Here is a 24,611-nt window from a genome sequence, read left to right on the forward strand (position 1 = left end):
AACAGAATTTTATTTCAAAAGTAGGTTTTTTTTTTATTTGCACACAGCTACTCTAACAAATCAAGCGCAAAAAAAGAAAACGAGCCGAACATTTAAAAATTGCTCTGAAAGCCAAAATAACCCAATATACCATTTCACCTAAAGGTTAACGCTGAGTTGCTAAAATAAGTCTTATAGTTATTTTTTTCACAATTATGTTTCTAATTTGATGCACAGTAAATTAAGTTGGCTCAAACTCTTTATAATAATGCTAGATGTTGATTTCTAGTTACTTTTACCAAAACTTTGAACAAAAATTGCTGAACTACCAAAGACCGGCGATTTTTACATTTTTATACATTACTACGTTCTCTGCTACAATTCTCATTTCTTACTTGTACTAAATGCAACACTGCGCCCCCAGTGGGTTCATGTCAAAAACTTAAGTGGAAAACTGCAAAGAAATACACAGATAAATAAGTATATAAATAAGTATTTTCACTGATGCTGTTGTTTTCTACAATTGAGGAGGAGTAACAACCAGCGCCAATAATAACCACTAACAGCAGCAATATCAATTTGAGAAGCAAATTAATAACGTCAATAGTGACTTTTCGCAATCTCTGCTCCGTCACCATCAAGTTATGGAAATCGAATGGTGTGTAAAATAAAAAGGAAACGAAACTGGTGAGAAGACATTGAGACAGATTGTCTGCTATACGCGACCCTTGTGTCGCATATTTGGCAACGGCTTACCAAGGCTGGGTGTCTCCAAGGTCTGAATGTTGTGTTACCAGGGTTTCAGAAGAATCCGTAATGAGTCAGCCCAGCGAAGTGATCTTGCTAGATTAGTAAATAGTTTATCAATGCATATGTACTTTAAAAAACAACCATCAAAAATCAGAAACTGCCTTGTCGCTCATCTTTACTGCCACTGATGCACAAATCGAGTATTTAACTATTAAAAAAAATTGTTAAATGATTTGTTAGCATACACTAGCGCTTTTAACTACAAGAACTTTTGTTTCGGTAGGCCGTCGCAATTAATCGGGCAGCCGTCAAGCAAGCAATTAGTAATTTATTTACCAAATTTTTTACAATTAACTGTCGTAATACTGCGATGGGTAATTGCCTGCATTGCTTCCAGACATCGTCCGATAATTCGGGTTCACCGACCGTGGCTACAGCGCCCACCTGCCAAAAACCGCATATAGAAGGTAAATAAATACTAAGTAATTCATCAAATCAATTTGTTATTACTATCACACTTTAATTAAACAAACTTATCGGAAAAAAGTTATGTTGCATTGATTGTTAAAACTGATCAATACAAACATGCTCTAATCAAAAATAAACATATGATTTTTCTTATAAAAATATTACAAAATTTCAGTTTATAATTAGGCCTAATGAATTTCCACAAAAAAAACAGAATTGATATGTTTTAATCTCTTCAGAAACGGATGAATTGCTCTCGCCCAGAAGTCCACTCAAGAACGCAAACAATTGTGATACTAAGCGAAGTAGTTTTAAGAAATCTTTGGTTCTACTTAATGGAAATGCCACCACCATGAGTGATATAATAACAACAGGTACCATTAGTAAAATTACGCTGAATGCAAAATATTTTAATTTTTTTAAACATGATTTTTTTAGCCGTAAAAGAAACGCTTGAAGTGTCGGATAATACGCTTAATCAGCTTTTCGAAGAATATAAAGATCCCGAAGAGGATATGATACTCACTGAGGGGATTGAACGTCTCTGTCACGACCTCAAATACCAGCCTGATGAATTCGCCATACTGGTATTGGCCTGGTGCCTAGATGCATCACAAATGTGTCGATTTACCAAATCGGAGTTCATTGAAGGTTTACACAAAATGTGCGCAGATACTATCGAAACAGTACGAATAAGACTGGAGCAAACGATTGAAATGCTCAAAGTGGATACAGAAATGTTCAAACAACTATATCGCTTCACATTTCGGTAAATAGCTAAAAACAAATGTCAATATGAATATTATTATGTTATGCTGTTTTCTCAGTTTTGGTTTGGAGCCTGATCAGCGCATTCTCTCGTTGGATATGGCCATCAGTTTATGGAAATTGGTATTCACGGTGCATACGCCAGAACTGCTCGGTAATTGGATACATTTCCTCGAGCAGCACCCCAGCATACGTGGTATTCCAAAAGACACATGGAATATGTTCTTAAATTTCTCCGAACAATGTGATATCAACAATTATGACGATACAGAAGCATGGCCGAGCTTATTTGATGATTTTGTCGATTACGAACGTTCAAGGCTGACAACGCTCACGGAAATTACCGAAAGTGAAGGCGCAGCTGACGACAGTTATTGTGCGAATAAGGGGGTTGTCGGGGAATCTGCAGAGGACACACAAATAGAGGCATGTGTCGCGGCTGGTTACATTGACGATGACAACAACAATGATGATTTTAGTCGTCAGTCGCACCAATCACAATTAGGGAAGGCGGGTTCAACGGGAACAACGGGTGTTCGCAGCGCTAACGATGATATCTTATAGTATTAAACATTTGTTCGTAGAACGATATGTCGCGAGGAATTTTAAAAATTTTAGTTTTACTATTATTCTTTTTTTTTTTATTAACTAAACAAAATTCTACAAAAACTCAAAAGGCTAGAAAAAAGGAAATAATTGGCCGCAAAGCATTTCGAAGACGATATTTGCATTTGCGTTTGTGTTGCGAAACGCACTGCTCATTCGAAGATCTCCTTTTTACAATTAATATTATTAGTATAATATAATAAATAAATGACTTATTTGCTTTGTGCTAATTAAATTTAATGTTCATTCACATTAGACTTGAATCGAAACGAAGAACGCTTTTCCAGTGAGCAACATGGTGCGTTAGGTTAAGCATTTTATCTTTAAATCGTTTTGTTGTCTAATCAAGTACATACAAGTATATGTATGTGTAAGTTTACTTGATTTTCAAACGCCTTTTGATTAAGTGTGGCACATTCCCAACTGATGCGAATATTAAATTTATTATTCAGCTTAGGGTTAAGAGGGAGTTACATAAGTATATGTATGTGCTTGTATATACAAAGGTAATTTGTAAGGTAGCAGTAGTAATAAAAATTACGTGCCTCACGGACGATATTACCTGGTGTCCTTCCGTTCAACCTTTTATTGAATTGCATAACCGTGTGTGTATTAGCATAATGTTGCCAAATTAATAATTATTTATATCTGCAATTATACATACATACATACATTATTTGAAATGCACGCTGTTTATTTGTTTGATGAAACTGTAACATTAAATTATTAGTTGCACGATACATTTGTTTCTCCATTAGCACGATTCTATGCACCACATATATATACATACCTAGTTCCATAATTATGATAAGACAATGCATACCATTCATTGATGTATCGCATCCTTATTTATGAATAAAAATGCCCAAATAATATTTTTTATGGTCAATTTACTGTCGCTTTCTGATTATACAGTTTTAGGCTGCATACATCTAATTGAATTTCAGAATTATACTTTTGTTAACAAAAATTAACACATTCATTGAAGCCTTACGTTTAACCAAATACATATATACATATGTATGTATGTATTTGCTGTAGTTAATATTTTTATTTTAATATTTATAGTTATTAATTTTTCTTTACTACAATTTTGTTAATATTTTTTTTTTATTCGAAATTGAGATGACGCTTCGATGCCTAGTGTAAAAGAGAAATTGTCACAGTTGTACATATGTATGTTGAAACTATATTTATTTCTACGTAAAAAGAAATATTTGTAAAATACTTAAGAAATAGTTCAAAATTAAATACTGTAAATGCTTATACATACATACGTACATATATGTACATGCATTAGGGTGTCAGATATTTCTCTAGTTTATTGTTTTTTCTTTTTTTTTTTTGCAAACGCAGTTAAAGATATTCATGAAATGACGTGCGCATTCATGCAAGTGACGAATGCAATATATCTACATATGTACATACATACATATAATAAAATACTATACGTTACTCATACGACATGGTGTACTATTTGAATACAGTACATTTGATACAGAAGTTTAACTGCGTATTACTTTTAAAGGAATATTTTTATGAAAAAAAATCACTAATCCCCTCTTTGTAGAGCGGCATTTTTTTTAATGAAATAAATATCAAAGTTGTAGATCTATTGCTTAGAATATAAAAAATGTATTGCAAAAATCAAAAAATCACATAGGGAAAGTAGTATGATTTAGTTTAAATTAAATTTAAATTGAAAATAAAGAGCTGGAATAATGGACCCTCTAAAATATGTACATATACGTAAGTCTTATGTATTTACGCGTTGACTTTGACTTAAAACTCACATAGTAATTATATATATTCCTTCAATAAAAAAACTAAAACAAAATGTAACCTTTTACACCTTCAAATATTTCTGTTCTCTCTTTAAAGCGAAATATTTAAACTAAGCTCCGATGTAGACATCTTATAAAATTCGTAAAAATTAAATAATTGTTTAAAACATATGTAAGCTTGATTTAACTTTATGTACTTTCTTGTACATATGTATGTACATCCATAATTACTTATTATAAGTAATTATATATTTTTTACATAGGCTTAACCATTGAAGAATACTTAGTGCTCATAAAATAAATACATATGAATATGTAAGTACATATGTATGTAGATACCATTGATTGTCAAATTTTCTATGAACATAAATTGTATGTAGCTGTCAACGATTTTGTCCAAATATTTAGCTAATTTTTATATATGTATGTACATTCTTATGTACATAATCATGTATGTACATGTGTCTGTATGTATGTATGTAGACATGACTACACTTTTTGCTTTGTAACAAACAAATTGTGACTTAAATATTAAAAAAACAAACAATCCAAATTGTAGGTTAATGTAAAAATAGTTTGGGAAGCATTTCGTGTGAGAAACTATGAAATTATAGTGTTTTCTATTTTTTTTAGAAATGTTAATTAAAAACGGAATTTATCAAAACTGAATTACGATTGCGTGCTTAGTCACTCCATTTGAATTTATTAATTTAGATAAATTACACTATAGACACTTCCAAAAGTAAAGACAACAAAAGCAACTCGAAACAATTTATATACAAATAAGAAAATGTGAACGAAACGATGCAACTTAACAATAAAGTATATACACACACATACATACATATGTATGTATGGCCGATCTGAACACAATAGTTTGATTTATAATGAAAGTGGGAATCTGAAGTGTTAGTCACGATATTAATCTATAAATATAATATGAAATTTGAAAAGCCACTTCTCATATTGATTGCGCGATGTAAAGGCTTGAAGGGGTTAAACTTTGTACTATGCTGATATATCAGAACTTTGACAGTTTTTAAATAGTGGCCTCTTTAGCTCAGTGGCAGAGCACTGGTCTTGTAAACCAGGGGTCGTGAGTTCAATCCTCACAGGAGGCAGCAAATCTTAATATTTTTATAAAAACACAATAATTCTACCCTCATATTAATTAAATTTTCAAACAAAGATTATTAGAATGTGTTTAAAAGAACTAAGGAAAAAATAAGTGATTTAATTTCTATTTTACTTTTATTATTTATTTAAATCCTGTTAATATAATTTGTGATCGCAGAATTAACATATGTACATACATATATATTTCGTGAATATATATTGAAAGTATAAAGGGGAACACAATTTAATTGCACTTAAGTAAAGAATTTATCCATATGGTAACATTGTTCTAAAGGTCACTGTATTATGAAAGTACATTGGCTTTAAATTTTTGTACGCCTCTTTAGCTCAGTGGCAGAGCACTGGTCTTGTAAACCAGGGGTCGTGAGTTCAATCCTCACAGGAGGCAAATGGATCAAATATATTTTTCCATTCTTTTTTTAACATAATATTTTCTGTTCTTTATTTAAGAAATCATCGCTTTTTTCCGGAAATTATTGATATGACTGTCAGTGACAACTGTGCCAAATGTCACATCAAAATAATGTGTTTATTCGGAAGTCCATAAAGTGCATTCGGCGGTTTCTACGATAATCCAACAAAGAAGTTCAATTAAATTTTTTGTGCCGAATCAAATTTCTGATGCCGAAACTTCGGTGTTTTTCGCGCTGATAATTGTTTGTTGACGATGAACCTTGCTTGAGACGGCCATCAACATAAACTGATGATCAACACGCCAATAAAGTAAAGAAATTGGAGCTTGAGAATCGAGGATAATCCTCCAATCAGAGATCTCACTGGTACCAAAATCCCTTAGTTTTTCTCAAAAAACAGCGTCTCATTAACTACTGTTAAACATGCTTATCGACTACCAGGATATCATTCAACGTATTATTACCAGCGATGATTTTTGGATCAATGTTTACGACCGAAAAAAACTCGTCAAATCAGGTCAAAAATCAAGTTAATGTTGGCAATTTTCTTCGATTATCGAAGTGTAGTGTACTCCAAATTCTTTACGACTCGCCAAACTGTCCACAAGGAATACTATTTGAGTATTATTCGTCGTTTGCGCGATGCAATTTGTAAAAATAGGCCAGAATTGTGGGCCAACTACTCTTGTTTTTTGCACCACGATAAAGCACCATGGCATACTGGAATGATTCTTTGTGAGTTTTACGCTAAAATTTCAACCAATATTGTTCCGCAATTTAGATCCGTGTAACTTCTGGCTATTCAACAAACTCAGACGACTGCTTTGGGAGAAACCGTTTTTAATGCTATTCCAGAATTTGACTTTAACAACTGTTTCGAGGATTATGAACAGGGTCTTACTATTTTGTGCTTATAGTAATAATATAATGTCTAATAGCAGTTTCGTACCTTCTGTCTAGATCTTATTTCCTAAGAATTTTTTAAGCTCTTATTCTCACAAATATCCAATGCATTCGTAATTTTCCTTTCAAGAAAAAATAAACTAACTCCGCTTCCTCATTAAATGTTGAAAACTTTTGGTATGGTGAGATTTTCCCTATATCCTCTAACACAAATCTTTCGTAGTGTCCTCGCGTAATTTATTTGTAATTGCAGGGAAAATATTTGTAGTTCTCAATCTCATTTACGTTGTTCGGTTTAAATACGCAATTTGGCATAGCGCCGGACATCTGCCTCTTTAGCTCAGTGGCAGAGCACTGGTCTTGTAAACCAGGGGTCGTGAGTTCAATCCTCACAGGAGGCAATTAAAATATTTATATTTTGTCAATTTTTAATAATTTCAGACTACAAAATATTTTTGCATTTACATATAATTTACTTTTACTTAAAGTAGCGAATTTTATCAATAATATGAAAAATAGTTATGTTAATATTTATGTGTACTGATTGGCGTTTTTTGATAAAATAAATATTTTTATGTGTTTATTTAAATTATAATTATAAAACATGACAAAACATGTCATGAACGGTTTTCAAAACATACAATTTATGTCTTCTACCATTTTTTGTTTTTCATAAAAAAAAGTGTTGTTTTTTTAGATTTGTGTTTTCATGAAATACCCTATATATATCTAATTTATTTATGTACTTAGTATTTAAATACTGGCAACATTTTTGATATTCCAATTATTGCCACAAATTTTGCCAAATTTTTAGAGAAGGCATGTCTCCACGACTTCTTTGACATTTGTCATTTTTACTCATAGTAGTTTTATCGATTAATTCATTAACAATCAACAACACAATCAAAGAAAACTTTTGCAGCTGAAGTAAATCAACGGAAAACGCGAAAATATACTCAGGATTTTGGCTTATGTCAGCAAATACATTTTATTCTTTTCCTGAAATAATATTTCTTAACGATCGTCGGCAAGATTGCAGCAAGCTGAATATAGTTAATGTATAAGACCTTGAAAATGATTTCAGTGTCAGACGCAGCCACATATTATTGGAGTGATTCACGGTTTACGACTAATGCGAAAGTCCAGAATTCGTTTGCAACATTTCAATTTCGCAATTGAAAACTTTCAAAGTAATAAATGATTTCTACTGATTGAGAAACAAATAATTCAATTTGGTTAAATTTTAGTCTTTAGAAAGGTCTTAATATAAAATACATATTTAGCAGTGATGCCCTGCGAAGCATGTCACGTACAATTTACGGTATTCCGCCGTAAACGAATATGTGCGGATTGCAAGTAAGTGCACTATTTTTTGTTTAATTTAATTAAATGTTAGATAATTTTTTATTGTTCTTATCAAAGGCGATTTTACTGTAGTAATTGCTTATCGACGGCCAAACGTCGGAACAGCAATAATGTACATATTTCTTCGGGAGTGCAGTTGTGCAGACGATGTATTATTTTCGCTAAGCGTCCTCTCCTCCGCACGGATTTGTTACAGCTAAAGCCGAAGGATCTGATTTTTTATCTTCAATCGAAACATGTTTCAACAACTGGTTGTGTTGAAAAAGATGAGTTGGTAGGGTTGGTGCTAACGCATGTACAACAAATTGATGCAGCTGCTGGTGCTTCGGATAATGCTAGTGCTCGCAGCTACACCGACGCATCAGCAAATTCATTTGACAGTTTGAAACAGACGTGCCAAAACTTTTTTACAAGTATTACTGAAAACATAAGTGATTCCCTAAATTCCTTTGATAATAAAGGTTCACCGAAAGAATCAGGTGAAACGAGAGATCGAACGCGATCAGAACGAGGTTCAACAGACAGTACAACGACACACATTTTTGATCAGCCAAGAGTTTCAACTAGAGAAATACCCACTTACGCTAGTTTTCAACAACAATCTAACAATAACCCTCACACGGAACAATCAACAATAACAACATCATCACCATTACTCACTATTCCACTATCAACAGTTACAACAAATGCGTCAGTTAGATCACCAACATTGGTGAGTAGCAGCTCTTCTTCGGTAACAACCAAAGGTAGTAGTCAATCCTCTGTAAGCCCGGAAATTAGTATTAGCTCAATTGATCGTGGTGAGACGGAAGATCATCCACTTGCTTCAACTTCAAACAGTCAACGTGCTGGACTGACTCGTCAAGAAGCTGGTGAAGAAAATTCTGATTGTGAATGCTCAGATGATGAGCTAATAGCCACATTTAGCGGTCTCTCATTGGCACGTAATAACGAAGTGGAGTTATCATCGAATAAGGATTCACGAAAAAATACAGAACCGGATGAAAACGTTGGTAGCAAATCAAGGACCAGTGCTGACATAAATTGTGCTGAGATGTCTTCGCAATCGTCCTTTGAAGAGCTGGGAGCAATTGGCGGCATATCAGATGAGAGTAAAGCAACCACTGACACTAACAGCAGCAACATGGAACAATGGCAAATCCTTGAAACTACCATGGTGCAAACTGCTGAAAATCCCGTAGTAGAACAATCTATATTGTTGGCTTGCAATGCCACTGATACCCCATCGAGCAGTAATGTCGTTAATAATGATGCAATAGCAACGAATATGGCAAACGATTTACAAGTGGCATTGCCATTTTTACAGCAGGACCAGGCACAATCCCTTGTACCATCGGTGCCACAACGCGTAAAGAAAGTAACTCGTCGCCGTTCAGATAGCTACCTTAATAGACAACGTCAACAGCACACTAGCGAGGACGATTCACCAACCGATAACATTGCACGTAATGCGGATATGACTTTGCATGAACACGATGCCGAGTTGGGCAATAATGCACTTGAGACTGAAGAAGATAAAAAAGTTTGCGCTACCAAACGTGCGGGCAGCTGCCAAAAATGTGGAAAGCACAAGGCAACGTTGCGTAAGCAGGTAGAAAAGATGCGTCGTCATCTGGAAAATGCTCAGCTATCGGAAATAGAGATTAAAAAAGAGCTTCAAGATTTTCTCAGTTACCTCGAACAGCGCAGTAAGTCGATGGAGTGTTCAGATACAGAAACGATGGGATCGTCATTGAGTAGTAGAAATTTAGCGCAATCGCCTGAGATTCGGCAAACGCAAGCACAACACAATTTTTGGGAAGGGGCTGGCATGCCTCACTGGGAATATCAGCTTGACGATAATGAGGGCATACATGTATATGCAGGTCCCACTTCAGAGGCGAACGATTATAACGCTCAACCGGCGCGTTTTATAAATCTGGATGACTTTGAAAGTGTGTAAGTTGATGCTGTTCGTATTATTATTATAATTAGTATTACATATTAAAATTAATTTGTGAATATTTAAATTTGAAACTTTCGTTTAGTGATGACCTCGAAGCTTTATCAGTGAAGCAATTAAAAGAGATTTTGATGCTTAATCGTGTGGACTACAAAGGATGTTGCGAGAAGCAAGAACTGCTTGATCGTGTTCAACGTCTATGGAAGAACTTCAAGTCGACACCAGGTTAAAGTTTTATTTCGATATATACTTATCCACTACTAATTTTCTTCAATTGCAGCTGTCGATAAATTACCTACCGACGAGCTTTGTAAGATATGTATGGACGCACCAATCGAGTGTGTCATACTTGAATGTGGGCACATGGCCACTTGCACAAATTGTGGTAAAGTGCTTAGCGAATGCCCCATTTGTCGTCAATATATTGTGCGTGTGGTACGCTTCTTTCGTGCGTAATTGGCTTGCGGATAATACAAATTGGGAAAAAAGGTTTTGTGATGGTGTTCAAAACACTATCTTTTTACTATAGTCACTAATCTACAACACGTAGATGATGTTATGTTAATTTAATTGCATACATTTTAAGTAGCCTTGGGAAATTCAATCTACTAATTGCAGTAATTTGTGAATATAAGTATAAATAACAAACATGCAATCAAAGGAGTGCATTCCAATCCCATCGGATCAGAATACAAGAATCCACAAATGTATGCTCCAAAAATATTCCCTCTTCCAAGTCTCTTTAATTGATGAAATAGCGTTTTAAGTATAAAAATTTGTTGACTTGTTCCTTTTACATAATGATTGTATTTTTTGATAGAAGTTTTGTGAAGTTTTACCTAATTCAATTCATCTTACCATATTTTGTATTTTCATGTTAAGCTTTCAAAACTGTAATGTAAAACTCATGTTCTTTTCTTTACTAATTATTTCTTGAGTTTAACAAGGAAAATAACTCTATCCCATAAGTGCAGTCCAAAATAAAATATCGAGTCTTACCATTGAATGGCGGTGCACTCGTTGTGATGTCAAATACTACGTACTAATACCAATATCCTATATCTATATAGATTATAGTTAGTATGTAAAATGTAGTTTGTCAGTATCTTGTAATCATAATTTTTCGGCAACGTTTATGTATAAATGTACATACATACGTATATACGGATTATTCGAAATTGTTAAAGTACAACGTTTTTTGTTTTTATGTAATTAATATTACTAATTAAACACATTCCCAAAGGGTCCAGTATATGCAATACAAATACAGTACCATACAATGCAATAAATATTACTTAAAAGAAAGCAAAAACAAATGTACATGTAGAGAACTTATTGTAAAGGTAATATAATGTGAGAAATGCGTAGATACATACAATAAATACATATAACAGGATTATATTATAATAAAGTTGTATTGACATTGTAAAGATCGTACTCAGCTGTGATGAAACCTCTAGTTAACGGCGTCATCTCCCATATCGAGAATGATAGAAAGATTATCTTTTTTGCTATGAGCAACTCCCCATACTTGCCCGATATGTCCTAAATCCAGTGCTCAACTTAGTAGTATCTCTTCGAATTTTCGAATTATGATGGATCCCTGCTACTATTGGCTGAAGCTGAAACCCTAATGAATGTTGTTGTTGTTGCTACTGTCACTACTGATTGGCGGGCATATTTTGATTATTTTGGTCGATTTTAATTTAATTGTGGAAAAGTGCAAAATGGCTTGTCAAGTATTTAATGCTTATGAAGGTTGCGTGGAGGAGATGGCAAACCAGCGCCCATCACTTCAAGACATGGATACAGAGATATTTTCTGCGAATTCACCCAAAGCGAGATCATTAATTGAAATTTCAGGTGCGTCAGGGTCGGGTAAAAGTGTGCTTCTGTGGCGCCTAATGGCTCGTTGTCTTACACCAACCTACTTTGGCGGTCGAAATTGTGATTTAATTTTTATTGATTTAAGACATAAATTCAATGCTGAAATCTTTGAACAACAAATTTTACGTCTGGTTGCTGCCTCTGGCGAACAACACACTGCAGCTGAATTACGGGTGATGGTTGAGAAATGTTTTGATTCTATGCATTTACTAAACTGCTATAATTCACAACATTTTAAAGCAGCCTTGGAAATTGTTGATGGGCTACTTGTAAAGCATTCAGATTGCTCATTGGTGGTCATTGATGGTTTAGATGCTTTCTATTGGTTGGACACTTACGAGCGCCGAATTCGTATGCAAACACACTATATGCGTAATGTAGAACGTCTTCGCAGCTTATGTGAGCGTCATGGTATTTGCTGCGCATACACTATTAATACAAACTATCTGGGCGCAAAGAAATTAAGCGATGTTGAAGGTAATATTCTTGGGCGTTCCATGCAGGCAAATATAAAAGTTGAATACAGATTGCAGCTGCAACTTGCTAGCAATGGTGAACGGACACTTAATGGAATGGCAGTAGAGATCAGAGACAATTCCTTGTATGTTGTTAAGAAACTATGATCAATTATGTAAGTTACATAAGTTTTTAATTTGCTAATATTATTATAATACACCAAAGCGAAGTTTGTCATACCTTAAGAAAACGGCGGCTATTATAAATATTTATACATACATATGTACATATGTATAAATAAATGGATACTATGATGAGTTTGTTAATGATATAGCTTAATTTTATATTCTTTCAACATGTAACATCCAAGTCGGAGAAATTCTTTCAGAAATACATATTATATTGAAAGATAGGAGTTGGGGAAGTATCGACCCGAATTTATCTATTCTTACCAATAACACATACTACTAACATACCACATACTAATAAATGTAAGGTACTTCATATACGATCTCCAATCTATATTGAGTAAAGTCTGATATTAGTAAGATAGGGAATAGGTCCAATTTGATCCATTTTAAGCACAAAGATACAAAGTTATTAATAAAACACGCTCACTCATTTTATTGAGTTAACTTACATATTGACATAAAGTCACCCTGAATTTCGAAAATCTATATATTACGGGGCTAAGGGAAGTATTTATTTATTTATTTACCGGATTCAGCCCCAGACATTCAAACATATCTTATAAAGGCACTGGTGTCTACATATATACATATATATATATCGGAAATTTACAATGGCGTGAATGAAACACGAAATAAAATGGAACATGAGTGAAAAAAAATTGTAATATTGGTTAAAACTGGTTTATATCTGCGTGCAGAACTTGAAAATGTTGAACATATGTAATATTATGTATGCAATTTGAAGCAGTGAAGCGTAATCAATAAGACACTCAATTTCGAATTTATTGATATATCGGATATATATATCGGAAATTTACAATGGCGTGAATGAAACACGAAATAAAATGGAACATGAGTGAAAAAAAATTTGTAATATTGGTTAAAACTGGTTTATATCTGAGTGCAGAACTTGAAAATGTTGAACATATGTAATATTATGTATGCAATTTGAAGTAGTGAAGCGTAATCAATAAGACACTCAATTTCGAATTTTTTGATGATACGTTATTTAGCATTTCAGGTGACGATATATACAGGTAGCGATATATTAGTTTTAGGTTTTACAAACAACCGTTAGATGAAGGGGTCAGTAGGGTAATCTTTTTTGAAATTTTTTTTTTTTTGCATTTTCTGTTCCCGTATACCCTTAGAATTAATGTAGAAACCCACTTTAAAAAAAGCCCAAAAACAATGATACCGCTCGACGCTCGGAGCGCTCGGGGTGCAGTGCCTCAAACCTTAGACACGTTTTCCTCAAAACACACTTTTTTAAACTGGCGGACATGATTCCGGTCGAACTAGTCAACCGATTTGCTTATTTGTTTTAAATGTTCACAAAACGTCTGGCTATCGTCCCTACTAGATTCATAATTTTCTATAATTTATTGACAATGTTGTGACAAAATGTATGTAAAAAACAAGGGGAAAATTAAAAAAAAAAGTTAATTACTTTTTTATTTATCAACATTTTTTCTTGATTCTAGTAGGGACGATAACCATTCACGTACTTTTTAAGTAAAAAACCATTGGGTTTTTGTGTTTCATATGATCCAAACATGAGAAATCGTGTCCGCCAGTGAAAAAACGCATCTCATTTACCCAGGCATTTCTCCGACAGATGTCATCAAAAAATTCCGGAAAAATTTGTTTATACACTCCATGATATAAGTACCTCATGATACGCGGAGAAAGTTCTATTGTAGAATAAAAATTTCTATGAAAAAAAAAAATAAAAAAAACAGGCCAGATTTCCCTACTGACCCCTGAATAAAACTATTATATTCTGTAGCAACATGTTGCAAGACTCTAAAAATACTTTTAATCTCAGTGCGCAAATCTACCATTCCAAATAAAACGTTTCGGGATGTAAATAATTCTTAATAAACAGTTCTTTCATTAATTTATTTTGTTTTTAAAATAAAACAGTCTTGGTCAAAACATATTTAATAACAATTTTACAAGTTTACGATTAATAAACTTTATAATATTTTCACTTAGAAATCAACCTCTTCAATAGTTGAAGTAATTCATGTACATATGTATGTCCCTACATATCTAATAAGCAATTTTAAATAATTAAGTAGACTAGAGTTGTTAATATTTAGTTCTTATTTCATCTTTTTCATATTACAATTTCAAACATACTATTCTACTATTTCGACTAGAGACCGCAATTGATTCTCAACTAGTCATTCCGCTTAGAAGTCTAGAATAAATATTAATGTGTCTAAATGTTATTACTAGTTTTTATATTTAACTGCGATTAACCCGCAAATCTAGCGGTGTTTCCGACTCCATAGTTCGCACAGGACTCTCAGCGCCACGTGCATTGGAATTCCAACCATGGCTGGATCCAGTACTGCTGCCTGCCGATAATTGACTTGTTGCGGCATAATAATAATCGAGCTGAGCCGGCTTGATATTGCAAACATCCTCCTCCATAGCATTAAGATAGTAGTGAGGTGGTGGTGGCGGTGGCACGCAGAGCTGACAAACTGGTATTGCGGCATCGCTGTAACCTTTCGCATAATGATCATCATGTATATGATGATTTCTACCCAATATTACAGCGTTCAGAGTTGAAGATGTAATTGTGCTGGGCATGTGAGTTTGTAGAGCACCGTGTGCTGATGCTGTTTCTGTATCAATAATGGGATTCTGAACGGGGGTAATAGCGGCGGTGCCAATCAATTGTACAGCATGTTTGAAAGTTTTCACGTGTTTACGCAATGATGAGGGATCCGTGTAACGCTTTTGACAACCGGGTACTTTGCACATATAGGGTTTATCCATAGCATGAGTGCGAGTATGTTTGAATCGGTCCGAAGAATTCGAATAGGCCTTGTTGCAACCTTCATAAGTACAGAGGTATGGTTTCTCGCCTGAATGCGAACGAATATGAATCTTAAGATTCTCTGCACGGGAGAAACTCTTTATGCAGAGATGGCATTGGTGAGGTTTCTCCTTAGTGTGAGTGCGGGCATGTACCAGCATCTTATATCGTGCTGAGAATCCACGCAGTCGTGTGCATCCCTGCCAACGGCAATAGTATAAACCATCGGCTGGTGAAGCAACGGCATGCACTTTGGTCACATGGGCGGCCAATGATTCAAGGGTGCTGTGATCTCTGCAATTTAAACAGAACGTAGATGTTTTAAATAAAACAAATATCTACAGTTTCCCAAAAGTATGCAAAATGAAGTTGTTGGTGGATTGTTATTTGCAGGGTGGGGGGATGACGAAATCAGAAAGAAAATGTGACGTGTTTTTATAATATTTATGTATATACAGGCGAGTCATAACAAAAATTGGTTAACTTTAATTTTTTTTATGGCTTCTTAGTAGTGGTCCTATATCAATCTTATATATGTACATACATATATAAATGTATATGAGCGTGTAAATGTGTCGCAGCCAATTTTGTGGTGTTATATCTTTTTATGAAGTACAATGACGAATCTTATCAGTTTAGGAAGTGGTTTAATGCCATAAGAAGGCGCAATAAAACCAACAATGATTATTTTATTGTTTTTTGTTGGATTACAACTCACCTGCCGCAATCAATCCATTCGCAGACGTATTCACTTCGTTTCGGAGTCGAACTAGCGCTGCTAGTTGTGGACGTGTTCATTGTCATCGTTTCATGACGATGCATTTCTGGACTTATTGTGGTGTCTTCCAAACCAACTATGTCCACTGCCATATCGTCGACATGTTCTGGTGTTGGTGGCATATTGCTGTCCAAATTGTCTTCTCCGATTTTCATAATGACCGATTGTGTGCGTATGCTGGAAGTTTGTGTACTGGTTGGTAATTTATGTGTATTCTTATTATATGGTGGTGTTATTGGAGGCGTAGGAAATCTTAAATGATGCATATGCAGCGCCTCATCAATAGACTTAGGCGATGATTGTGTTAGTTGCGGTGACAATAAATCCAAGTGACTCCAGCCTTCATAGGCGGCTAAAGCGACTGAGGCGGCGCTTAAGTGCTGATAATAAGCACTAGTTGGCACAAAGGCGGAGTTGAAACTACTGCTAAGAAATGTAGAATTTTGCACTGCCATTGCGTAGCAGATTTTATAGTTTTTATTTATTTAGTAAATAGTACTTTTTTTGTTTTTTAACGGTCAACTTTTGGCTATTTGGAATCTTAAACTTTCAGTTTTTTGGTTTTTTTTTTTTGTTTAGAACCGTTGTCTAGAGCGAATTCACGACAACTGAGTGCGTTTGTTAGCGAACACTCTCATATATGGGTAGGCACAAGCGTGTGCGATAAGAAGCACACATCTTATCAGCCACCTTCTACATACTGAACGAGTAGTTATAGAGTATTTACGTAGTGAATTGTGAATGCAGACAGGCGAGCGGGGGTGCGCGAAAGGTTAGATCAACGGCTATCAGGCAGACAGTCTAAATTAGGTGGGGTGAGTGGCTATTTTTAACTGGCATAGCTGTGCGAAAACCCATTCGAGCTTCCATCAGCGCAAGGAAAGTGGTCGATTTCACGCACCCGCCAATGTATACCGCTCAAAACTAATTCACCTGTACACGCACTGAATCGTGGGGTATGCTTATCAGGCCGCTGGCGGTTGGCGGTTGCTCGTGTAACGCCCAAATTTATCTGTGCAAACGTTTGTATTATTACGCATGTGCAATCGCCGTTGTTCGTTATCGCGCTACGTGAGGCCAAGAGTAAATAAATAAATATCACTGTCACTGGCGGTGTTGTTGTTGTTGCTGTCTGCTATTCTTTGATTATTAGCGCCGCTTTCACTAGGGGATCTCAGACTTCACTTCCAGCCACAACCGAAGTTTAGCGATTAGCTTAGCGCGGCTAAATGCCACTAGAGTGACTGGCTAATGTGCCGATTTATATGTATGTATCTAACAAGGCTGTCGAATTTTCGTTACACTATTCTCGACGTTAATAATTTTCTTCGAAATGCTATCATTTCAGAGTTAACATTTTTGTGGATGCCTTTTCAAGTACTTTGTCGAGATGAAAAATTATTAGTTACAGAAAGAGTTAGAAAAACGCTAAGGTAAAATTAAATTTATCGCAAAAATATGTTGCTTCGCATGTGTTTGGTAAGTCTGGTGTCTGCTGATCCCTGATAACACATCAACATGTCCACAATTTTCCACTTCTCGCAACGCGTGGTGACGCCAATGGTCTTGAAACTTACCAACTGGCAACAAATACAATACGCTGCCATATCACACTAACCACCCAGACGGTCTATCTATAGTAACAAATACCGGTCATAAAAATTGGCATTTCGCATACTTCATGATATGTCGACCGCTTGTTTATTGATACGATTAATGCATAACTTTTTCTCATTTGCTTTGTTGAAGAAACACGAGTAGAGCCGCTCAGCAAATTGTTGCGGACCAACCTAAAAGCCTTATCATATTTTTGTGTTAATTCTTGGTCGTGTTGCTAAAAGTTCAGAGTACTAGATCGTAGGAAGTAAACATCGGCAGTGAGTGAGCCGTTATTGCTATTGGCGTTTTAATGTGTCGCGTCGTTTCGTTCATTTAACGAATATGGACATCGAAATTCATTATTGTGCGATGCTCTTCAACGCAACAATGATTCACGACAACGAAGTCATATCTCTCTCTTTGTGAAATCGGCAATATAAGTATGTACATACATACATACGTCCATGTGCAGAAATATGTATGTCATACGCACACATATAAATGTATGAAAATGTGTATTTACAGTTCTCACTTTCTTCCCACTGCTGCTATCATTCTACGTAACAGGTGTGGGCTGCTTGCGATATAGCCTTTCTCAACCCTAACGTTCAACTTATGTACATCTGTATATTTATTTGATTTCGGTTTTAATTACTTAGGAAGATATCAGTTGCTTTATTTTAGATAACAAGATTTTCGCATTTGACTTGCTATATATTTTATGAGTCCAGTGCCTAAACTTGAGTTTATCATACGGTTACATATAAATATAATAGTATATAGTATAATTAGTATAATACCATACCAGTTGGTAGGTCTATTTTCGTTAACTCATATAACGGTTGGTATTTATATAACTATTTTCACTGAATAATTCAGCAACTTCAAGTTAGCAAAGGGAATGGTGGGTGGTCTCTGGTTTAGTTCCATATAAATTTAATAGTTATATTTTTTTATAAATTCTTTCAAAAAATTTCAGTTGGATTAATTTTAATGCGGGAATGCAAAAAGCCATTGTTTGAACTAATTTAGGGTTCGCTAATTTTCAGTTTTATGAAATTAAAATAATTGTTCGAAGTAGTTTAGTCATACAATTTTTAAATTGAATTAAACAGTCCAATCATAGACATCTCAGAATATAAACTAACCTTTTGCCCTGCGGCAGCCGCGGCACATTTACCGATTCCCATTAATACATTTTCGAAATCGCCGACATTTTACTTTAAATTACAAAATCTTTAGATTACAAAAATTTGTACTTGATGAGTATTTACATGCTGCATACATACATATACATATGTATATTCACGTGTATATGTATTTATTTTCGGATCAGCTAACTGGCTGTAACCGGTTCTTAAAAATTGCGTCGTCAGCTGTCGGATCTGAGGCTTCAGTTGAACTTTGCTTTGATCGCGCTGATAATAGCCCCCAGCTGATAAATACTTATACTTGTATTTACATACACAACTGCTAATTTGCCTGGAAGCATGACATGAACGCTGGTACGAGCATTATTATCGTTTAAATACAAATAAAAAAACCGAAATACCGAGCTCAGCCAATGAATGGGTGATTCGTCAATAATCATATTAAAATCCCCATTTTGGTTTGGATGGTATAGGAGCACACGTGCCAACATTTCACAAATAAAAGAAGCAAAGACAGTAACAATAATTAAATAAAATTAAGAAAAAAACGCTAATTTCGGTTGTACCGAAGCTGTAATACCCTTCACATAAGAAAAATTTCCATACAAGGATCTAAATGTGATCGATCAGAGAGAGATTGTATTGTCTGGGACAATAATGCATGTCAAATTTTGTGAAGATATCTCATCAAATGCAAAAGTTTTTCATACAAAAACTTAATTCATTAAGTTTGTGTCGGCGGTTCGGACAAATGAGCAGCTTCTTGGTGAAAAAAAGGTGTTCTCACTGACCAAGCACTGTTAACCAGGCATTTGATGAAAGTAGAGAACCTGGTTCACCTGAACTTTAGTTTGATCTGCAGATCTTATTTATGTAAAAAATTATCGAATACACCTGTACAAAATGGCCAAACTGCATTAAGCATATTCATAATACTGGATCCAAAGCCAGTTTGATGCTAATCAAGCTTGAAAATCAGTCTAGACTTTCAAGCTCATAAAAATTCTGTTCTAGAACAGATCGCATATGCATGCGTATGTATGTAGGAAAGGTAATTTCAAGAGAGTTGCGTCAGAAAGCAATTCTGTATAGCTTCATCAAACACCCACTTCATGCATAATCCCACAATAAAATCGCGACATATACTTATATATCTAAAATAATATTGTATAGAGACCGATTTGCAACAAACTTAGCGCAAAGTACAATTCGCACAAGTATGTGCTATAAATACGAGAAGCACTCAGACAGGCACTCATACCAGTTCGAAGTAGTTCGTTGGTGTGCTGATTAGAAGTGAGCGATCCCAATAGATTTAATGGCCGGCACTTCAGTCAAGCGATAACTACAGTCCAATAAGTATACATACATATGTATGTATGTATGGAGCGAGCCATGTTGTTGTTGTTGTGAGTGTTGGCGGGTATTGAGACGATTAAGTTGGCTAGTCGTATACCATTGTGATTAGCGAACGTTCACGCCGCAACAGACCGTCGCCGCTGCTGGTGGTATTACCCAATACAATGATAACACAAGCGCACATGCTCACAGACATATGTACGGGAATGTACATACATATGTATGGCATTTCTATGCATCGAGAAATCGAAGTGAACATGTGATGTGGCGGGCCGCAGTGCCTGATCGTCGTGTATATTTATGACTTATTGTATGTTGATATTGGTATGTATTTCGCCTGCGGTGCTACTACTATGGCTGTGTGGATTTTTTGTACTGTTATTTTCGCATGAACTTTGTGAGTATCAAGGACTCGCATCTGTCTGCGTGTTATCACTGCGCTGGCTTTGCAGAATTTTGCGCAGCTGTTGTAATGTCATCTTCGTGCTATAGTCCAATCGAGTTGGAACCCAACCAAGTGGGAGGAGAGTGATGAGACGCGTTGCCTGTCAGCCACTCAAATGTTATGTCAGTGTTTGTCATTTAAAAGCATGAGATCGCCCAGACGGACAAAGTCCAATTGCGCCTGTGTCTCTCTGATATCGCAGACGCCACTACATAGGCATATTCTTATTGTGAATTCTAGGCATTGTTCGGTCCTACACATTCTTTACTGAAATCATAATACTCAACACCCTCAATAAAGCGCGCTTCTGTGTTGGCAAATCAATAAGGAGTAATTAATAGTAAAAAAAATTCAATTCTAAATATTAACACGCGTTAATTCCGCTGATTTAGTCTGACCAATGCCGCACTTGAAATGAAATCTATCAATATGCTTTGGTATCCTATGGGGATTAGGTATTACGTGCAGTCTTTCAGCATAATAATCGTGTGTTTGAATCATAGCAATAATATACCAAACGTAAACCATTTCAAAATATTTCCTGTTTTTCTAAAAGCGCTCAGCTCCCTTGAAAATGTCGGCCTAATACTGTCAGACCATGTCTGAGGCATAGACATATGTATGTACATATTTACTAATACTAATTTGTATTATTAATAATGTTGTTAATAAAAAATTTCAGATGTCCACCCCATCACTGCATGTGTGCCAAAGTGTGATTAGCGGGTATAAATAAATATTGAAGTATGTTTGTATGTACATACAATAAACCGTTCTGCAAATGGACCAGTCTATCTTGTTTCCAATATGTACTCGGAACTGTTATATTATGAAAAAGTACACTTCAGCTGCCGCCGTGTCCATCATTTTTACCATACTCAGCATACCAACAATAAACACACCAAACACGAGCAGACAGCATGGTAAATACGTAATATTTATTGTTGATACATTTTTTTATTGTATTCTGAAATTTTAGATAATCACGTCTAGACTTGGCAGCAACAACAAGAAGTGGAGTACCAACAAAACTTCGGTCTGTTTAGGTGCTTGATAATATATTTTTGGCATTCAAGTTTTTAAGCAAATAAACCAATAAACTACCTCATGGTTGGCATGTACAAGTGTAGTTATTTTTATTATAAACCGCATACAAATAAAAAGTAAAAAAATAGGAAATAGCTTTAAGCGCAACTATACTTAAGTATTAAATATTTTTTTTTTAAGTTATTTAACTCGTAATTTGTATTGTTTTCTAATTAAAAGAATCTACATATTGTCATCTAAAATGCAAAATAACGTAACATCTCTTTTCATAAGTTTAGAGGAGAAGGAAAAAAACCATATAAAGGAGAAACTACGTTGAAACAAATTAGTAATTTATGTTATAATTTAGTTATATCTGAAGCTTTAAACTTTACATGCATGTATGTAGTAATGTAACATAGTTTTTAATGAAACGATGTTTAGCATTGTAGATGACAATAAATTGTTATAATTTAATTTATTATTACAATTTAAACGTAAAATTAGAGCATAATACGTTATTAATTTCGAATTATTACTTAATTAAATCTGTGTGGTATAAACAATGTAAATACAGCTTTTGACAGCTAATAAGAAATGCCACTTATTTGGAAATGATGCTATTTTCCAATAAATCACGTATTTTTAATGTAAATATGTATATTTACAGCCAGATAATTTTAATTTGAACAATCAAAATTAGAAAGTCAACGGAAATCGCGACTACTTCCACATTGAAAGATTTTCTTCTTATGTACATGAGTTGCAAACTATGAGTAAGGAAGGGGTGAGTGCTTACATGTATACGAAAGTTTCGGGTAGCTTTGTCAACTCAATAAATTCGTATAAATTTCAACAGAAATCTTGGGTAGGAATAGAGAGTTAATAAGGCACACGACTGCAGCATGTTTGCTTCGTTTAATTTTATTCATAAAATTTTTAAATGAAACCTCAAGTGCGCCTAAAAGATGATTACGGACTGTGATTACATTCAAATATATGTATGTACATATGTACGTGCATAGCTAACTGCTGCCTTATCAACAAATTATTTTGTAAATCTAATACTTTCAAATCGTATATGGAATAAATCGTTTAAATCTTTTTTTACAGTTATGTATGTAAGTATACATGTCCACAATCGTGTAAATATGTGCTTAATCACATTTATAACATTAAGTTAAAATATAACGAAAAAGCAAAATAATTTTCGTATTCAAAATGTAACTTAAAAGATTGCAAGTACTAGTAATATTTAAAGTTTTTTTTGTCAACGTTTGTATAGTTCTTAATTGGATAATTTAAACTAGCACTATTTGAATTTGATTATTGCACTGTAAAAGTTTACAATCACTTTACATTGTGTTTTATTACTTGCAATTAATTTAAAATTAGCACTTATAATATAATCAAAAAGACACCACAAATTTGTTTGCTTTAATATATAGAATCGACTTTAGCAAACAAATCAAGAATTAGTTGGATTCCAAATAGCCCAGTTATTTAACTTAAGTATGTGTAAACGAACAAAAAAAATTATAACATAATTTAAATTTGTATTTTTGCGCGGTATAAATGATACTCGAATTAATCGTTTTAAGTGTTGTACATAAAATAATACCTGCACGTTAATGATCGCAACGTTGAGAGCAGTGTGTAAACGACGATCTCAAAAATATGAAAGGAGTTAAGTGGGGGGTCCTTATGGCCTAAACCGAACAAACAAACAACGCTGTTGCAATGGAAGCGTAAAAGACCTGGCTGCAATGCTGGAAATAGATTTTTTAAAAGACGTGTAAAAATAGGCTGCATTCAACACAGTGACCCTCCACGGCCTTCAAAAGCCGACGAATATTGTGCGCTATTGGTGGTATATGCATTGGCAATGAAAATCGTCAAATTGAGAAACTGGTTTTATTAAAGCAATTTTATCTCCTAAACTAATCTTACATATTTAACATTTAATTTAAAACTAATGTTTTTTAGCAAGAAGAAATTTTAAAATAATTTCATATTGGTATTACTGGCATGGCAGTATAGTATATTGTTGGTGTTGTTGTTGAAACCCATTGCTATTTTTTATGCTTACACATTCGCGCATATCCAGTCGCTTAAAGCCTTTTCTATGTTAGCGCTATCAATGTCATTGGTTTGTACATTGCAGCTTACTATAAATTGCCGCTTGTAGCGTTTGCTCCATAAATCCGCTAAACGTTGCGAGTTTGAGGCATATTCTGGCCCGAATAATGTTGTGCTTGATGAGGATGCTCCGGCATATACCGCCGGACATGCAACTCCCATTTCATTAAGACTTTCGTTGCCTTGAGGAGATATGGTAACGAGAGTACCTAAATTCATACGCAGCATGCGTATTGTCAACTTTCTGCCTTTAATATCCAAGTGTGTGCCGCAGGAAGTAAATCCGGTATCTTCGTCATTTGTCTTGGGCGATATTCCATTTGTGTCTTTACTGGTGTTATTTAATGTAACTGCATCCATTTTCTAGTATTTCCGGATTCAAACTTAAAATGCTATTATTAATATATATTACTATTTATTAACTTAGGAAATTCCTTGTCATTGCAAGAAAAAATAATAACAAATGATTGTCAGAAGTGAAGAGATGCCATGTTAAAAGTAATAATTATAAAACTTGGAGAAGAAGAATTTACTCAATGAAATCTATACGGAAGCAAACTCATCTATAATTCACTTGCGTTCAGTTTATATATAATATATATTTCAATTTC

General features: G+C 34.5%; 5 protein-coding genes and 3 non-coding genes across 10 annotated transcripts; 6 read left to right on the forward strand and 2 right to left on the reverse strand.

Annotated features, from left to right (window-relative positions):
• Nucleotides 1-422: 422 nt before the first annotated feature.
• On the forward strand, nt 423-3,446 carry LOC120772033 (DCN1-like protein 3). Its single transcript, XM_040100404.1, has 4 exons — nt 423-1,196; nt 1,437-1,571; nt 1,636-1,966; nt 2,025-3,446. Exons 1-4 carry the CDS (start codon nt 1,100-1,102, stop codon nt 2,527-2,529), a joined length of 1,068 nt encoding a protein of 355 aa, XP_039956338.1. The 5' UTR covers nt 423-1,099; the 3' UTR covers nt 2,530-3,446.
• A 1,958-nt stretch (nt 3,447-5,404) lies between these two features.
• On the forward strand, nt 5,405-5,476 carry Trnat-ugu. Its single transcript has one exon. It is a non-coding gene; the product is annotated as a tRNA-Thr (tRNA).
• Nucleotides 5,477-5,808: 332 nt separating this feature from the next.
• On the forward strand, nt 5,809-5,880 carry Trnat-ugu. Its single transcript has one exon. It is a non-coding gene; the product is annotated as a tRNA-Thr (tRNA).
• A 1,257-nt stretch (nt 5,881-7,137) lies between these two features.
• Nucleotides 7,138-7,209, forward strand: Trnat-ugu. The gene has a single exon. It is a non-coding gene; the product is annotated as a tRNA-Thr (tRNA).
• Nucleotides 7,210-7,688: 479 nt separating this feature from the next.
• Nucleotides 7,689-11,456, forward strand: LOC120771320 (RING finger protein B). The gene is made up of 5 exons (XM_040099263.1): nt 7,689-7,998; nt 8,056-8,164; nt 8,231-10,132; nt 10,222-10,361; nt 10,417-11,456. The coding sequence occupies exons 2-5, from the start codon at nt 8,097-8,099 to the stop codon at nt 10,590-10,592; spliced, it is 2,286 nt and encodes a 761-aa protein (XP_039955197.1). The 5' UTR covers nt 7,689-7,998; nt 8,056-8,096; the 3' UTR covers nt 10,593-11,456.
• Nucleotides 11,457-11,826: 370 nt separating this feature from the next.
• Nucleotides 11,827-21,956, forward strand: LOC120772475 (DNA repair protein XRCC2). Of its 3 annotated transcripts, XM_040101116.1 has the most exons (4): nt 11,827-12,500; nt 12,550-12,654; nt 21,518-21,758; nt 21,815-21,956. In XM_040101116.1, the coding sequence occupies exons 1-2, from the start codon at nt 11,864-11,866 to the stop codon at nt 12,603-12,605; spliced, it is 693 nt and encodes a 230-aa protein (XP_039957050.1). In that variant the 5' UTR covers nt 11,827-11,863; the 3' UTR covers nt 12,606-12,654; nt 21,518-21,758; nt 21,815-21,956. The 3 variants fall into 3 exon arrangements, with proteins under 3 accessions (XP_039957050.1, XP_039957049.1, XP_039957051.1); XM_040101115.1 differs by having other exon boundaries at nt 11,827-12,654; XM_040101117.1 differs by lacking the exons at nt 12,550-12,654; nt 21,518-21,758; nt 21,815-21,956 and having other exon boundaries at nt 11,827-12,196; nt 12,267-12,361.
• LOC120772474 (zinc finger protein GLIS2 homolog) lies at nt 14,757-16,874 on the reverse strand. The gene is made up of 2 exons (XM_040101114.1): nt 16,222-16,874; nt 14,757-15,797 (listed from the first exon to the last, which is right to left on the reverse strand). Exons 1-2 carry the CDS (start codon nt 16,734-16,736, stop codon nt 14,924-14,926), a joined length of 1,389 nt encoding a protein of 462 aa, XP_039957048.1. The 5' UTR covers nt 16,737-16,874; the 3' UTR covers nt 14,757-14,923.
• A 1,805-nt stretch (nt 21,957-23,761) lies between the features above and the next one.
• LOC120771400 lies at nt 23,762-24,458 on the reverse strand. The gene has a single exon (XM_040099368.1). The coding sequence runs from the start codon at nt 24,358-24,360 to the stop codon at nt 23,947-23,949; it is 414 nt and encodes a 137-aa protein (XP_039955302.1). The 5' UTR covers nt 24,361-24,458; the 3' UTR covers nt 23,762-23,946.
• Nucleotides 24,459-24,611: the final 153 nt, after the last annotated feature.

Source organism: Bactrocera tryoni, chromosome 3, assembly GCF_016617805.1.
Source record: "Bactrocera tryoni isolate S06 chromosome 3, CSIRO_BtryS06_freeze2, whole genome shotgun sequence".
NCBI lineage: Eukaryota > Metazoa > Arthropoda > Insecta > Diptera > Tephritidae > Bactrocera > Bactrocera tryoni.